We start from the raw sequence: 16,618 nt of genomic DNA, 5'->3' as shown, positions 1-16,618 counted from the left end.
TTGTATTGGGTTTAAACAGGTATGATTGTATAATAAATCAATGCTTTAGGTGGGAATGGATCCACCTTTACATATTGTATAAAGCTTATGTATGGTACCTTTTTGGTGAAAAAAGACGGTAAAAGTATGATCCACCTTGGATCATCTGACTCAACGGCCTAAAAGTGTACCAAGTTCTAGGCCTTTACATCTCAGAGCAGTGGAGCTCCAATGTCCACGTTAACCAGTTCCACACCAAGACGCGACATTGGGTGCTGATGGGTTCGGGGTTTAGATCGAATCAAGAATTAAATGCCCCAACCACCATGGGATGTTACACTCACTCGACATTTTCAATGGACCCTTGTCCCTCTACAAAAGCAAATTAATAGTAAGCAGAACTTTCTGCACAGTGTAAAAGCCAAACACACCAAAAGAACCATGGGTTCTGATCAGCACATAGACATAGTAATGCTTCCTTTTATGGCTCATGGCCATCTTATTCCATTTCTAGCTTTTGCAAGACAAATCCACCACCGCACAGGCTTCAACATCGCCATTGCCAACACCCCTCTCAACATCCAATATCTACGTTCCACTCTTCACCAAGATCCCACTTCCGGAATCATCTTGTCCGAGCTCCAGTTCAACAGTGCTGATCATGGCTTGCCACCTAACATAGAGAACACCGAGAACTTGCCTTTGGATCAAATGGGTAAGTTCCTCGCCTCATCTGTATCACTCAAAACCCCATTCCATCACTTGTTATTAGATATCATTGAGAAACAGGGCAAGCCACCTCTTTGTATTATATCAGATCCTTTCTTCGGATGGACAGTGGATGTTGCAAAGAGTACAGGCACCATAAACATTACCTTTACTACAGGTGGTGCTTACGGTACAATGGCTTATATTTCCTTGTGGTTGAATCTTCCACATCGTCAAACAGATTCTGAAGAATTCAGTTTGCCAGGATTCCCTGAAAGGTGTCGATTTCATGTTTCTCAACTGCATAAATTTTTAAGAAACGCTGATGGTACTGATCAGTGGTCCAGGTTTATGCAGTCTCAGATTTCAGGTTCTTTGCAGTCTTTTGGGTGGCTGTGTAACACAGTTGAAGTGATTGAGCCTCTTGGATTGGAGTTGCTGAGAAATTATATCAAGTATCCTGTTTGGACTATCGGGCCTCTTCTACCTAAACCCTTGTTAAATAAGTCAGCATCATCCTCATCAAATCGTACTAGTTTATACAGACAACATGCAGGAAAAGAGCCCGGAGTATCTCCTGAAAAATGCATCCAGTTCCTTGATCTGCATAATCCTGATTCGGTTCTATACATTTCTTTTGGTTCTCAAAATACTATTAGTCCGTCACAGATGACGGAATTAGCCATTGGTTTGGAAGAGAGTGGGAATCCATTCATTTGGGTTATAAGGCCTCCTATTGGTTTCGACTTAAGTACTGAGTTTAGAGCAGAATGGTTACCAGAAAGATTTGAAGATCGAATGAGTAGCAGTAAACAAGGCTTGCTGGTGAAAAACTGGGCACCGCAATTGGAGATATTGTCACACAAATCTACAGGAGCGTTCGTAAGCCACTGTGGGTGGAATTCAACATTGGAGAGCTTAAGCCAAGGCGTGAAAATGATAGGGTGGCCAATGGCAGCAGAGCAAGCATACAATTCCAAAATGCTGGTGGAGGAAATGGGTGTTTCTGTGGAGCTGACAAGAGGAGTGCAGAGTAGTATTTCAGGGGAAGGGGTTAAAAGGTTGATACAACTGGTAATGGACAAGGAAGGGAAAGGAGGGGATATGAAGAAGAAAGCTGAAGAAATTGCAGAACGTATGAGGGCAGCTGTGAGAGAGGAAGGAAACGAAAAGGGGTCTTCCATTAAAGCATTAGATGATTTTGTTTCAGCCATTATATCAAGCTAGCTGTTGCTTCAGCGTGTAATAACAAAGGTCTGTAGCTTTGTACAATAGATCATTATCGTATCAACTATTTTTGTAGTTTTCCTTTATTTTTTAATAAATGGTATTAATTAAATTAATCGATTCTTTATACCCAGTTTAGCATTAAACAAAAAAGAGAAAAGATTTCGCATCCTACCACGGTGCACAGAATCATATATAGCTTGTATATTAAATTATTAATTGAAGTTAATTTTTCTTTTCTTTTTTTTTCTGTCGTGATGTAATAAATAAATGGTCTTGTGGATTATGGACAAATTTTACAAGGAGTTTCAGATATTACAAAGAACATATAACCAATATAGTTAATAAGGAAAATATGGTAAAAGAAAAATATTAAATAACAATTATAAGTCCAGAGATTTACATTCAACGAGTAAATCGAAATAAGAAAATTCAAGTTTCCTAACTCATTCAACTCTTCTTTGGCACCTCTGTATGCAGGTTGATAAGAAGTTCTCACAATTAATAAAAATGATAAATTCCAGCTCTGCTAGAGCTTCTCAACCAGCATCTATACCGCTAAATCAAGTGCTCAGTTAGGTGAAGGAAGCGTAACTGCATTACCAATAGTTGAAACCCAGTCGGGGAGACATTTGGCATGTTGTACAAAGTTGTGAGAAGAGAAGATTATTGTTATGCTATTTTGAGTTCCATTATTTCAATTAATCAGCAAAGGCTTCTAATTCGGCGAATTGGGTCAATTCCAATTTTGATTTACCAGTGACTTGTTTCAGAGCTTTAATTTGAGCCCCCACATTAATAGTAGGTCTGATTCCAGCATTGAATAGATCGGCAGATAAGAATATTTGCTCATCTGTAATGAAAATCACATTAATAGGTTCCATTGGCATCAGTTAATATATGAATAATAAGATCAACACAATTACCTTGAAAGGTTGAAAGTTGTATCTGCCTGCCTACAATTTTTGCACAAGCAAAAAATGACACGTCTGTATAACATTCCAGATTATTACAACATTAGCAGCAATGGGGGGTGTTAGGCTTCGAGCCGTGGTATCAATAGATAGATACAATTGAAGAGACAGGAATATAAGTTTGAATGGCAAGTTGCCTCCAAAAACTCAAACCCTGCCTTTTCTTAAACCCTGTACTCAAATAACACCAAACCCTCTCTTTACACCTTCAGCTTCTGACGATCATTGCCATTTTCATAAGAACTGCCTGCCTCAAGCTTCTCCAGAGGGATTTGTCATGGAAGATGACTCAGGGCTGTAATTCCAGAGTCCTTTCAGCTCTCCTCTCACCAAACCTAATATGACAGCAACTCCTGAAGGAAAACAAAAACCAGAAAGTGAGAAAGGTAAACGGACAAAGAGAGTTAAAATGAGACAGCATGTGCGACCCTTTCTGACAAGCCAGCCAGAAGTGGCCTGGACTAATGGAATATTTAACCGGTGTTACCTAGTGTACAAGGAACGAGATAGAGGAGTGCAGGTTGACCGTGCCCATTCATTAAATACAACCCTAGGTATGTAAAGAAGAGGCCTGCAATATGTGAAATTGAAACATATAAGTATCATCTTGGCTTCACAATAGTTATTTTGTTGTTATCCAACTCTTTTTCATAGTTTTTCAACCGACTAAATACAAGAATACACCTCTGATATTCATTCATTTTCCCAAATCTAACATCAAGGTTATTCCGTACTTTCAACTAAACAAAAAGTACCATGCTCAGCAACCTACATGATGTGCAAAAGGGTAGAACTTGTTTTCCAAGATTAACAACTGCATTTCAGAAACTAGAACCTAATGGCAATAGTACATGTTTGTGTCAACCAAATAGCTTCTTTTCCCTTTAAGAGGAAATCTCAAGAGCATATATCTCTATGTATTACAGTAAAAATCAACCTGAAACAATAAAGCTGGTAATTCCACAGGCCATTTATATCCAAAATTTAATTTGTGTCATTTTGAAACAATTAAAAGGTAAACCTGATGCTTTGGATATTTACATGCCCATGAATCACAAATTTTCTCTTTGAAGTTGAAGTAATGACCAGATATGATGACTTTCATTAAATATAAGTACATAACTAAGCAGATACTGGTCTCAACACTTGCATTTGCGCTAGAAAAAATTTGCTACAATTTGAGACCACAGAACATGTAAGCCAGTTAAAACATTCATTGAAATCATTACTGAGTTAAATAAACATCTGTAAGGAAGTTAGGTAAGGAAGTTAGACAAGGAACAGAAACATCAATCAACGAAACTCAGTTCAAACTTATGAGTAAAGCCTGATGAAACTGTTGAATTTCACAGAGAATATATTACTCTGACCTAAGGTGGGAAAGAAGTCTTAGAGACATAATAAAGAAAGGAAGAAAAAAAAACAATAGCTAATCAAACTATAATGCATACACACTCACCAAACCCATAGCCAATTATCAACCACACAAAATATCCATTGGCCAGATGCTTCTTGTTTTCCTTATCATATCTGAGACAAACAACCAAACAGGGAAATTAATCATGAATCCATCTATAACACAAAGATGAAAGCCCTTCAAAAAAAGGGCAAAAGGAAATCTAAAGACCTGAATCAATCCCAAACTTGTTGGATCTACAACAAGAGTCCTTTCCAAGTTCCTCTTGCAAAAGTAAGAACAATTCAGACAACATCTACTCCTTTCATTCTGCTTGTATAAACATTTTTTACACTCACACATACATACAAAATGTTTCGATATTAAAAGTGGTCCAGTAAATATACTGTGTGCTTGGAATTAAAAATTTATTTATGGCATAGTCCTTTGTCAAGCTCTAGTCAAGCAAGAGCATAATTATTTCAGAGAATTCTAGAGGTGGTTAATATTAACAAATCCAAAACGATACAACAAAATCTTGCCTATTCTGACCCACTGAAACCTGATTTAACTCTAAAAGTCAACAATGTGAACAGGAATCCAAAAACAACCTACACTCAACCTGTCTGTTTGCTTAACATGGTAGAGGGAACATAGCTCGACCTGCTTGAAACTTGACTGCCAATATAAATTGACTCAAAAAATCAGTGATTCAAACTTAATGTAACCCAACCCAACTGATGCAATTAATACTTGTAAGTTCCACAGGTTTTAGAATAAAACAATGAGCCACCTGTAACCCTTTAGCTTTATGTCTCCTTATTGGATTAATCCATGCCATTTGAAACAGAAAATACAAGTTAATACAAGGTATAATCGACCTTCATTTTTGATTTTCCAAGTGCAAAGAAAACAACAAAAGTTAATGCCTTCTAACAACTATAAAAATTTCAAAGTTGCTCCTAAAGTTAACTAGCTAATTCAAATAAAGCAAAATTGCAAAATGGAATAAGCATGGCTTCTAGGACTGATTTACATTGCAATTAATACCTAATGTGATTTTACAGAATAAAAAAATCAATCCATGGTTACAAAAATTATCACTGACTGCTTTAGAGATTATTCTGTTGATAAAGGGACTTTCAAACAATGAATTTAACAAGATTCCTGCCCACTAGAGCAAAGTTCAGCTAGAAATCGGGTAAAACAAAGGTCCTGGTGCTGTGATCTTTCAGTTTCTAAAATTACATGTACATCATTATCCCAGTTATGAAAAACCCAATTTCCATATGCTATGCTGAAGGCAAATATAAGACATTCGGTGCGAAACATTTGACCCCACAAGGGCAATTTTAGCTTCATCCAACTATCTGGGGATTATAACTGAAGTTATTACTGTTGAAGCCTATTGCAAATTGGTCTTATTTCCAATATCTAGCTTAAAAGTAACATCCACCAACTTTTAAAGCAGCTTTTCCTTAGCTTGAAAGCAAATTGTAGCATAAAAGGGGACTCGCGTATAACCAAACCAAGGAAAAAGGTTAATGCCTTGCTAAATCACCATTATATGATCCCATAAAGTACATATGATCCAACAAAGTACAAAGGGGAACACTAAAACTAAGACATTAAATATACACTACAATGGTGTCTGACAAGTTTTTTCTGCTTTCTGTCTGTTTTTTACCCCTTCCATTTTTTTTGGGTCAAATTTACCCTACCATTTCAGAGAGGGCGTTACCACAAACTAAAAAAATTAAGCCTTTTCATATCCTGAACTACAAAAAGAATAACAAAAAAGCAAATTACTGAAATATATGCATCTTGGTATCAGATGATAGTGGCCAACAGGATACAAGAAAGTAGTACCTGAAAGCAAATGCAACAAGCAAACCAGGAAAGAGAATGTCCCCAAATCCAATCATATCGTAGCCACCCCATGGATCAAAAACTCTAGGAACTCTCAAGAGCATGGGAATTGATTCTCCACCACTATTGTCACCTCGAGCAACCTATTAATAGGATCAAAATGTTAGAGATCAAAGCTCATCCTAGGAACGTCACCTTATGTTTAAGTTCTTAAGTTGACTGGTTCTTAATGTTTACTAAAAATTAAAAACAAAAAACAAAAACGAAAGAGGGGCTGGCTGACTTTATCTCATTGAATCAGGAACTTGCCCTGTGCTGAGACCACTCTATTTAAGTGGCAAGGTTTTGGCAAGGAGCAGGATTTTACATTTTTTCTATAAGTATACATTTTTGTCAAGTTCTAGCATATTCAAAATATATTTGAAATAAGCAACTCAAGCATTTAGCCCAGCATTTAGTGCATAACCCATGTTCAAAAAGCAGGTTCAAATCCCCATTTTCCCAAATCACAAAATACAGGAAGAAATGAAAAAATTATGCAGCTAGATTCACCTACCAATTACCCAGTTGACTTAGGAACTAACCCTCAAACACATTGACGTCAAGGCTGGTTAAAAACACTATTGATTCCTTTATGTGGTATCAAAGCCTCCTTGACCTAGCAGTTTAGAGTTTAAATTCAAATTGAGCTTCTTCTAACAAACAAATCTCAGCATGAGTAAGCGATGGGCCAGCATGGCTTATACTTCATAGGGTTGTCCATAAGTATGGTATCATACCATGAGAAGCACATGACAAAAATTCTTAGCTCCAACCAAACCAAACATGCAAACCATCCTTTATTCCATTAGCATATATTTGATTGTGTTATTATCTATGTTCATCAGCACTACTGCACTGGCTAATCACAAGGAAATCATGACACCTTGACTTTCCTAGATATAATTTTGACACTTTGATGGCATTGAATAAAGTAAGAGAGTACTGCTCCATCAGACACAAATATTCAATACTTTCAATGGAGTCAAACCCAAAGACTAGTCAATGCTTTACAATAATTAACACGAGCCAAAGTAAATTCCATGCAACAACCAAAAGGATAAGAACTTACTGCAATCATCACACTCTGATGGAATATAAGTGGTGATAGGAAGACCCAGAAGATGTCATAGACAAATGCACAACAGAGAAGCACTGTAGCAACCTGAGTCATCAAGAACAATCAGGGCAAGGAGTGAAACATAATTCATAAATACATAATAAACTACAACCATAGTACCTTGATATTAGGCAGTCGAGCCAACTGCAAGACTGTTATCATCAAACAGATACCCTATTAAACAAAAAAACAAAAATCAATTTTCACGTAGTCAACAAACGCCAAGCCAAAGGCATCTGAACAATGTTCGAACCTCTAAACAGAAACAACAGCAATCAAACTTCATACTTACCTCAAGTTACTTAAAACAACAGAAAATGAGTAGGCGAAACAGCAGCAATAACAATAAAAAGGAATAATGATCGCTATCACCAAGAATTCAAATATGAGATCAATTTAGATTGCAATCGTAGGATTCTAAGTACCAGTTCTTTTTAACCCCAATTACACCTACCTAAATCAACAATCTAAATTCTGCTGTGTTCTAGTACCATTCACAGTACTAGAACAGCTTCTAAACAACTAACTCTATAATTTCCTGACCTAGATCTTGATCCAATTCCAAACTTTGTAATACTCTGGCAATTTCCAATCCTCTTAACATCAACTAATCCTAAAATTTAATCTCAAAACCTACTTGTTTCCCTGCAATAGCACCAACTTATTGCCAATTTTATACAACCCTCTTTCCTGTCCTACAATTGACTTTCACATACTCAACATATTATTAAGTCAAGATATTACCATTACAGAGAGTGCTGCGCATTTGCCTCATAGAAAGTACGACCAATTCCCAAAAAACAAAAATAATCAATCTAGAATACAAGTGGGGATATGGGCGACTTACAAGAATATCTTGGCCCACCCATGAATATGATGCTTGCCTATGGACAGCCCAGACAACAGCGAATGTCACACAGAATAGCGCAACCACAAGTGAGAGGATAGAAACCTCCCCAAAAAGAGGCAAATTCAGTGTCTTCTGTGGACAATTCCTGCATTTTCTGCTTTTACACTTTTATTAGGAGCAGGAACAAAAAGAAACTAGATCTTATAAAACAGCTATTATCCGGTTTAGCAGCAAAGACAAGCAAATCCCAAGCATACCTTAATATCGGCGTCATAATGCAATTATGCATCCCCTGAAAAACAAAACAAAGAAACAAAAAAGAAAATATCTCAACAGATATCCAACATAGAGGTTGATAAGAGATTATACCACTGTGAAGAAAAAGAAAAAGCAAATAACAAGAAACAGAGAAGTAGGGGAAAATAGCTGCTTCAATAGTGTTCATATGCATGTTGCAGAAACAAGATTTCACAAAAAGATGGTCTTTTCTTCCTACATAACATATGCAGAAAGACAGCATCAAAAAGCAACCCACTCATGCATTTCTAATCAGGATTCATAAATAATATATCTGCCATGGTTACATATTTGGAGGAACAAACACACTTCATTTTATTTCCATTTGACATACAACCATCTACAAATATAACACAGAAAAAAACCAATAACTTAAAAGTGTCATTTATTTTTAACATGCCCTGTCTAAGCATTAGCTAATTCAAACAGGCATATTTACATACATGACAAATAACACAAAACACAAAAAATAACTATGTTACCTGAACACCGCCTAAGCAGAAGAGTACAATCAGCAACCAGACAAACCAAGAGGACATGAAGAAGTAGAGTAGCACCAGAAAAGTGGATGCTGTTATCACAAAAACTACGGCACCCTTTGCACTGATATCAAGGATTTCCTTTTCATCATCATTGCTTATTCCAGCATTGGAAGACTCCTAGTCAAAAGCAGCAAAAAAAAAATCACTTAAATTTCCTTTTGGTAATCAAGGACATCATGTTATAATGATAAAATCAGAAAGAAAACTAAGAATTCAAAGATGCATGAAGAAAAGGAAGAGAGAAAGGAATGCAAAATATGATATGCTTTCCCACACGGCATATCCAAGTAGCAATAAAACCAGTCTTCTCTTACAACCATCTAAGGTCTTTAGATATGATTCCTGAGTAACATGTTTAGTCCAGCAGTATCAGGGTTAGTCACTTTCTTATGAAGAGACCAATTAAGAAATCATCTACAATATATGGGTATAATATAAACCTATATATATATATATATATATGTCATAAATAAAAATTACAAATTAAGTTCACAAGTACTTAGTTATTGAGTTAAAAATGAGTCCTATCAAAATTGAATTTCAATGTTATAACTTATAATATCCCTAATTCCATCAATATCTACAGTTCTCCAGTTCTAACATGAACTAATCACATACAAATTAAATGTTAAAAACTTTTACTTATGCTTCAAGATTTATAATATAAAAATTTGTGTGGAAAACTTCAATATATAATTTTAAAACATATTAATAACAAAAATATTTATGAAAAACTCTAATAAAGTTACTCGTTTTATGTTGAAGAAAAACCGTGACTTCATCACTTCATATTCTAACAGAAATCCCGTTGCAGTGACATGTGCCAATATAAAACATCATAATTTTATCACAATAATCAAACAATACTACCCATCAAACTGGCATTTTAGAGATATGAGAAAAACTATAGAGATGCTAATCATCTACCAACTCACTGGAAAATAATAAAATATCTAAGAAGAAAAAATTAACTGCATACAGCCTACCAGGCCCACCCACCAATTAGAGAACAGTCAATAAGAACTGCCATAAACTTAATTTGAGAGGAAAATATAACTTCAAAAATAGCATGGGCTGATTATGAGCACGAATCAACTTTCTTAAAAGATGCAATTTCCATCAGAGTCATTAATAAGGCTACAATAATAGGTGCTCAAAAGTTTAGGATAACCTAATACGTTATTCATTTACATCACATGCAAATATTCCTTATAACAGGTTAACAAATTTCTTTCTATAAGACGCACATCAGTATAAAGGATGAAACTGTAAACTTCATAATAACGGATAGAGAATAGAAAGTGATAAACCTTTGGTGATAATTCATTATAGCGTTCATTAGTATGCTCAGAAGTACCAAACTCTTGCCAAAGTGAAGCAGTGACAATTGTGCCAACAGCCATTGCCCACAAAAATAACACCGAGAAATCCACAACAGGACGGGTTGGTGCATATAATAAGAATTCCACTGCATTGGAAATTAAGATGAGTAGAAGTAAATGAATCTTCATATGAAAATAAGCTTGAAAGATTAGAAAGAATGTATGCGTCAGGAATGTACATGAACATATAACCCAAGCTAAGAATTACACATGTAAACAAACAATAGCTTAGAGAAGATAAAATAAACCATTATTTCTTTAAGTAACATACCAAATAACATTTAGCAGACAACAAAGAAAAACTTTCTAACTGATTTCTTGCAATTTAAAATCTCTAGAAGCACCGTATCAAATGCCAAATCACTCTTCTCAAAATTGTGAGGAACATTTAGCATTTATTTTGGTCAATATGTGCAAAGTTTCTATAAACTTGATCAATATGTTGGTAATAAAATTTTCAAATCTTAATAACAATTAGACATCATACATCTCACTTTTAGAATCAGTTCAGATAACAAAATTCATAGATGAAGTATTCATCGTTGACAATATAAAAATAATTAAGTCAGTTCAAATCATTGGCAGGGTGAGAGTTGAGAGTTGTAATCAAGATGAACCAAACTGAAGTAATTCATAAACTTATAGTAATGAATTCATAATCTGTTTCAAAGCAAAGGATCCTTTAGCAATGAGTAGGGTTACACAGAAGCAAATTCATAATCGTTAACCTAATATTCTGTGCGCTTCGATGAGTTGATATCTCTAAGGCCCCAGTATGGTATCAAATATTAATTAATGCAATCGAACTATTGTATTCTAGAACCTTATCTAGATTTGAAAGAGAGAAGGCTCCAACAATGAAGTATGAGCAAACTCTATATATTAGTATTTTTATGTAAAATATATAAATAAAATCTTTATTCTTTTTTAAATATTCAAGTGTTGGAAAACTATTGTCCAATAAAAGAAATGAACAATTTACTTTAATAGCAAAAGTGCGAACCTTAAGTAAAACCAGGGCAAAAGCTTGAACCTCATGTGGAGAACCAAAGCAAAAGTGTGAACCTCAATTAAAGTACTAGCACTTATTATAGCAACCAGGTTCGAACTCAGCTGGGAATTGCTGGGTAAGTTTTGGTCTCAAGACATTAGGCTTAATTTGGGATTTCGGGGTTTAAAAAAGAGAATGGAAATATAGACATGAAAACATGAACCTTGTTGGGAATAGATGTTGCAAACTGAAGTAGATTGAAGTGGAACCTGCAATAGCTATTTCAGACATATGATTCTTTCTATCACTATTTTACTTCTGTTCTTAACTTTCAATGGATTAATTTTTAGCCTGCATAACATTCCATCCCCTCAAAGCTTCTGCCAGAAAAGTGCCACACTCAACTCAGATAAGACATTCTAATCTTAAATTCCAAATTGCATATATATAGTTTTTTGCTTGACAATTCAAAAGAAAAAGAACTAATTTAGTGGAAGTTCAGATCATCCCAATGTCGAAAAGCAGAAAGCCACAAATTCTTATATTTAAAGTTCATCGATGAGGGAAATGACATCAAAGATTTTGTTTAATAATATAAAAAATTTTCCTATCTTTTAAAACTGAAAAATAAACAATTAAATAGCTTAAAGTTTGCTCACACTGACACATGTATATGCATGCATGCATCAACACACAAAACCTACACATTGTGAAACACACATATATATAACCCCAAAATGACAATCCTTATATTCATTAATGGCATTAGACAATTTCTTCATTTAGACTTGAACCATTCAAAATCATTACTTCAATAACCAATGATGGTCAAGTTTTTTGGGAAAACGTTAGCACATTCTCTCTAAAGCTGTGCCAAACAATAGGTTAGACATGTTTCTACAATCAACTCAATCAAGTAAGCCTTAATCAAAAGCTAGTTGTGTTTGGCAGGTCTACTATTTTCCTGTATGAAGTAGCCCCGCCCCTGATAAGATCTAGAGACGTAAGTGTATTTAATCCATCATTAACACTTTCTTGACAAGAGGTCCATGTTTCTAACAATCTAGGAAATAGCTAATACATTCTTTTTTTGAAAAGGAAATAGCTAATACATATCTTAAGAATAAAAATAAAAGTAGAAAAAAAAAAGATATATCATGTGAGCTCATGATATCAAGTGATTACCATGTTTGTCTGCCATAGATTTGTTAACCACATCTCCTGCTGATTTTGGAATCATCACAACAGGTATCGAAATATTTAGAGAAGTATCGTTCTCAGAACAAACCATCTTGTAAAGCTCTGGAGAAATTACGAAAAATGGAAGCTTATGTAAGAGGCTGATAAACCATTGCATTCGTTTAATCAATCATCCAAATTGAACTTCAAAACAAATTTAATTACAAATAGCACATGCCAGCAAACAAAAACATATAACCTTCTTTGTCATTTATCACCAGCAAGGCTGCAGCACCTCCTGACTGTGCAACTTTTGCCTTAGTTGTGAAGTCACAATCACCACGTGTAGACAAGGCTACAGAGCCAGAGAGCTGAAAACAGAAAATTCTAACCATGATGCTTCAAAACTTTTCATTTCGCTTACATCAGATAATAGTGCCTATGCAACTATTAAATTTTATTCTAAATTTTAATAAAGTATTATCTCAAATCTTCAAAGTTCTTCCCAAACTTCATAGGTTCCCGTGGTCCTCCCAGAACTTAGAGAAGTTTAGAGCATATGCTTTATAAAGTTCACTATATTTAACTTAATCTAACAAAAATGTGCTCCAACTAATTACAAAAAAGCCAAACAATTCTTGGAAAGGCAAGTTGACCAAAGATTTTGTGAGAGCATGATAAATAGAGACAGAACCTCTGAAGAAGATTTAGAACAGCCATTTAGGGGATTTGAGAAAACAGCAGGCAATTTGGGACTTTTGCTGGCCTCCTCAGGCAATGAAGCTCCAAAGCTTGCAGTTAAACCAGCTAAATCTTCGCCTTCAACGCCGTCAACCCAGACCTTCACCTTAACCTGGATGATTAGAACTCAATTTATTAAGGAATTAGGGTAAACATATATTAATCTTTTGAACTGTATTACTCTAGCATATGAAATTCAGAAGAGCCTACCATGGCAAAAATCACACTCACTACTTCTAATTTATCTATCTTTCTCTAAAATGTGTTTTAACAACCACCGATAAAGTAATCAGCTTCTTTCATAATATTGTGGAACTACCAAATAACAGTACCAAACCTTCAGATCACAAACAAAAACTCAAAATTTTCTATATCACTAAAACAACAGGTAGACAACATTGTTTTCCACCTATAACCATTATATAACCACACCAATTTCCTGCATCCTAAGAACCCACATTTTCAAGGTTGGTCCTTGCCTTCCCAAATAATTATCTTTCAGTACTTTTTACCTAACAGCACTGGTTTGCAGCAGCCTTAATGTTCCAAATGAAAACCTCTCTTCATATACATTTTTGCACTCTTCAGCACTCCCTTGTTTCAAATTAATAGCAACTAGTTCAATTTTTCCTTTATAAAGTAAAAAATAACCTTCAACTACCAACCACCTTCCACTTTATAACAATCCTAAACCCCTTTTTGTACTAATGCAAATCCCAGAAGCCCCCTACTAGTTCGACTCTCTATCTTGTTACAAAATCCCAATCAAGCAGATTATTCGAATTCTTTTTTCCAGAATCATGTTTACTATAATTTGCCTACGGAATTTGCCACCTGCGGGCATGTTGGCTGCAGCCAATATCCCAACTTCTTTATTTCTTTGGATAAATCAATATCCCAATATACCCAACTTCAATTCTATTGTCAGTGAAAAATCCTACAGAAATCAAAACTCAATCTATCCAAACCAACATTTCTTTCCATTGGTTTCTCCAATTAAAGAAAAAGGCAATAATTTTATTCTCTCTATTTATCTCTATCTCCTTCACTCAGACCCTTAAAATTCAAAAAAAAAAAAAACCTTAATGGAGCAAATTAAATTTGGAACTATTCCGAATTATTTCGAAATCCAGATCGAAAATTAACCAATTATATATAGAACAAACACAATGCCAAAGCATTTAGAAATGTCGTAAATAATAATGAAAAAATGAAATTGATTCAAAATTACCAATTTGAACGGATTGTTACAGGAAGGTAACTGGGGGCCATCGTCCTGGGAGGCACCGTCGGCGGTGGCGGCACCAGCAAATGACAGAGCCAAGAGAAACAACAAAGGAAGAGCCGCCGAAAAGCGGCGTCGGCTTCCCGGAGGAAACGACATGATGGTGGGGTGGAGCGAAAGAGAAAGAGAAAGAAAAAATTGAAAATAAAATTTTTTTTTCTTTCTCTTTCCTGAAGGAAGGAAAGGTTGATGAGAAATGGAGAGGGGAAATTTTGATCTTTTTCTTTAGTAGTTGGATTTCTTTTTCAATATTCTCTCTGACCACGTTGGCGGAAAACACGTTCCGTTTGTAAGTAAACCGACAGGTTCGGTGTTTGGGACTGCGAAGGGCGGTTTACGTGTAATTTTTAACGATGGATTGGCATAACCTTTTCATTTTCCCTTTGTTTTATTATTTGGTTAAAAAAAAAGCAATAACTTGGTTTGCTGGGTGTTTGCTTCAAAAGGGAGGGGACAACAAAGCTCTTTACCTCACATTTCACACTTGTTTAGTACCTTGCCTATGTTTTTATCACTTGCATGTCCACCCTTAAGTAATTTATCTATAATTTAAAGAAAAAATAAGTCGGTTTCTATTTATATACTTAAAGATATATATACATATATTGATAATTTTATTTTATAGAATTATTTTACTCTAATTTTGTTATTAAATATTAATTAAGTTCTCAATTTTTAATTATAATTTATTTATTTTTAATTATTTTTATAATAAAGTTACTTTTAAGTTAGTTATTTTAATTTTATGTTATTTCTTTTAATTTGTTTATTATTGATTAGTTTTTATATTTTTTGTAAGATTAAAATTAATTAAACTTAATTTTAAAAAGTAAGGTGTTAAAAGAACGAGAATTTGCTTGTATATGATTTAGTATTTTGGCCATATATCGAGCTACAGAACTTTAAATGATGCAATTCTTAGACTATTAGAAAGCTAAGAGACAGAGCTACAACTTTGATGAATATCACTTTGTCCAGTTCTACTTTGAAGATAGAGAAAATCGCATCGGAAAATGACTGGATGTACTGTATCGAAAATAAAAATTTGTAAAGATTAGTAATTGATTTTTGGACCTTTTATTACACTTTTTAGCCCAATTAAATCTTAGGTCAGCTTAAGAAACTTTAGGTTTAGTCTATTAGTATAAATAAGATATGTTTAACAACATTAGACGCACAACTTTTGAGAGATTCAATAAGTTACAAGTTGAGGCTGAAACTTAGATATTAAGACGGCAAATATTGTTTTGTTTTATTCCTTAGCTTTTATCTTTCTTTATACTTTAAATGGTTGAATTTTATTCAATGTTATTTATTTTATAAATCATGAGTAGCTAAATTTCTTTTTTTAGTATTGTAATTAAACTCACATGTAGTCTAAATTTTTAATCTCTTTCTTACTTATTTATAATGAGATTTGAATTGTTTATTTCAATTTGTTCTTAATGCATTTAATTGCTTGGTCACCAATTAAATTAATCTAGGAACCTAAATAAACTTGGAAAAAAAAGTTTAGAGTAGACTAAAATTGAGATAGTGTATGATCATATTAATTGATTTGCGTATAGGATAAGAATATACCTATAGGTCATATGTAGCCAGATTAGAGCCTGAACTTAATGAGTCTGTTTTAATTTCAATTCACTAGGGATATAGTATTTTGATTAAAATAGATATTTTTATAGGACGAGTCGAGAGACCTTTATAAATAATAGAGGACTCTAAATTAGCAATTCAATCCATTAAAATAAGTTAAAAAATAGATGTAAGATTTAGATGAAATGTGAGGAATATTGTAATCTTAAGCTTGTTTGATTTGACATTTTCTAAAGTTATTATTATTTTGATTTTTTTTTGTTGGTTTTAATTTTAATTAATTAATTTTAGTTAATTAATTAATTTTGATTATTTGAATAAGATTAAATTGTTCTAATTTTAATACTTAGTAAAGTTTTAGATCAATTCCTTGTGAGATCGATATCCTGCTTGCTAATATACTATCTATTCGATACGTATACTTGCGTAGCAAGATTTTAACT

The 16,618-nt window shown here is 34.1% G+C and overlaps 2 protein-coding genes across 3 annotated transcripts; one reads left to right on the top strand and one right to left on the bottom strand.

The window, feature by feature from the left end:
- Positions 1-313: 313 nt before the first annotated feature.
- LOC18602501 (UDP-glycosyltransferase 92A1-like) lies at positions 314-2,030 on the top strand. The gene is made up of 2 exons (XM_007033919.3): positions 314-694; positions 797-2,030. Exons 1-2 carry the CDS (start codon positions 421-423, stop codon positions 1,912-1,914), a joined length of 1,392 nt encoding a protein of 463 aa, XP_007033981.3. The 5' UTR covers positions 314-420; the 3' UTR covers positions 1,915-2,030.
- A 783-nt stretch (positions 2,031-2,813) lies between these two features.
- SPPL3 (SIGNAL PEPTIDE PEPTIDASE-LIKE 3) lies at positions 2,814-14,935 on the bottom strand. Of its 2 annotated transcripts, none has more exons than XM_088805531.1 (14): positions 14,526-14,935; positions 13,248-13,406; positions 12,813-12,924; positions 12,560-12,676; positions 10,312-10,469; positions 8,942-9,115; positions 8,420-8,454; positions 8,160-8,316; positions 7,433-7,486; positions 7,265-7,357; positions 6,154-6,296; positions 4,348-4,418; positions 3,376-3,459; positions 2,814-3,241 (listed from the first exon to the last, which is right to left on the bottom strand). In XM_088805531.1, the coding sequence occupies exons 1-14, from the start codon at positions 14,676-14,678 to the stop codon at positions 3,141-3,143; spliced, it is 1,611 nt and encodes a 536-aa protein (XP_088661657.1). In that variant the 5' UTR covers positions 14,679-14,935; the 3' UTR covers positions 2,814-3,140. The 2 variants fall into 2 exon arrangements, with proteins under 2 accessions (XP_088661657.1, XP_007033978.2); XM_007033916.3 differs by having other exon boundaries at positions 8,942-9,118; positions 14,526-14,933.
- Positions 14,936-16,618: the final 1,683 nt, after the last annotated feature.

The sequence above is a fragment of the Theobroma cacao genome, chromosome 4 (assembly GCF_053813885.1).
Source record: "Theobroma cacao isolate CCN51 chromosome 4, ASM5381388v1, whole genome shotgun sequence".
NCBI lineage: Eukaryota > Viridiplantae > Streptophyta > Magnoliopsida > Malvales > Malvaceae > Theobroma > Theobroma cacao.
This window is presented reverse-complemented; position numbering and strand designations above follow the sequence as displayed.

Excerpts from the sequence above, each read along its gene's own strand:
- LOC18602501 (XM_007033919.3), top strand. The coding sequence starts at position 421 with ATGGGTTCTGATCAGCACATAGACATAGTAATGCTTCCTTTTATGGCT. Across the intron at positions 695-796 it reads CTTGCCTTTGGATCAAATGG|ATCCTTTCTTCGGATGGACA; the intron begins GTAAGTTCCTCG and ends GTATTATATCAG.
- SPPL3 (XM_007033916.3), bottom strand. The coding sequence starts at position 14,678 with ATGTCGTTTCCTCCGGGAAGCCGACGCCGCTTTTCGGCGGCTCTTCCT. Across the intron at positions 9,119-10,311 it reads ATAATGAATTATCACCAAAG|GAGTCTTCCAATGCTGGAAT; the intron begins GTTTATCACTTT and ends GCTTTTGACTAG. Across the intron at positions 8,317-8,419 it reads ATTATGACGCCGATATTAAG|AAAATGCAGGAATTGTCCAC; the intron begins GTATGCTTGGGA and ends GTGTAAAAGCAG.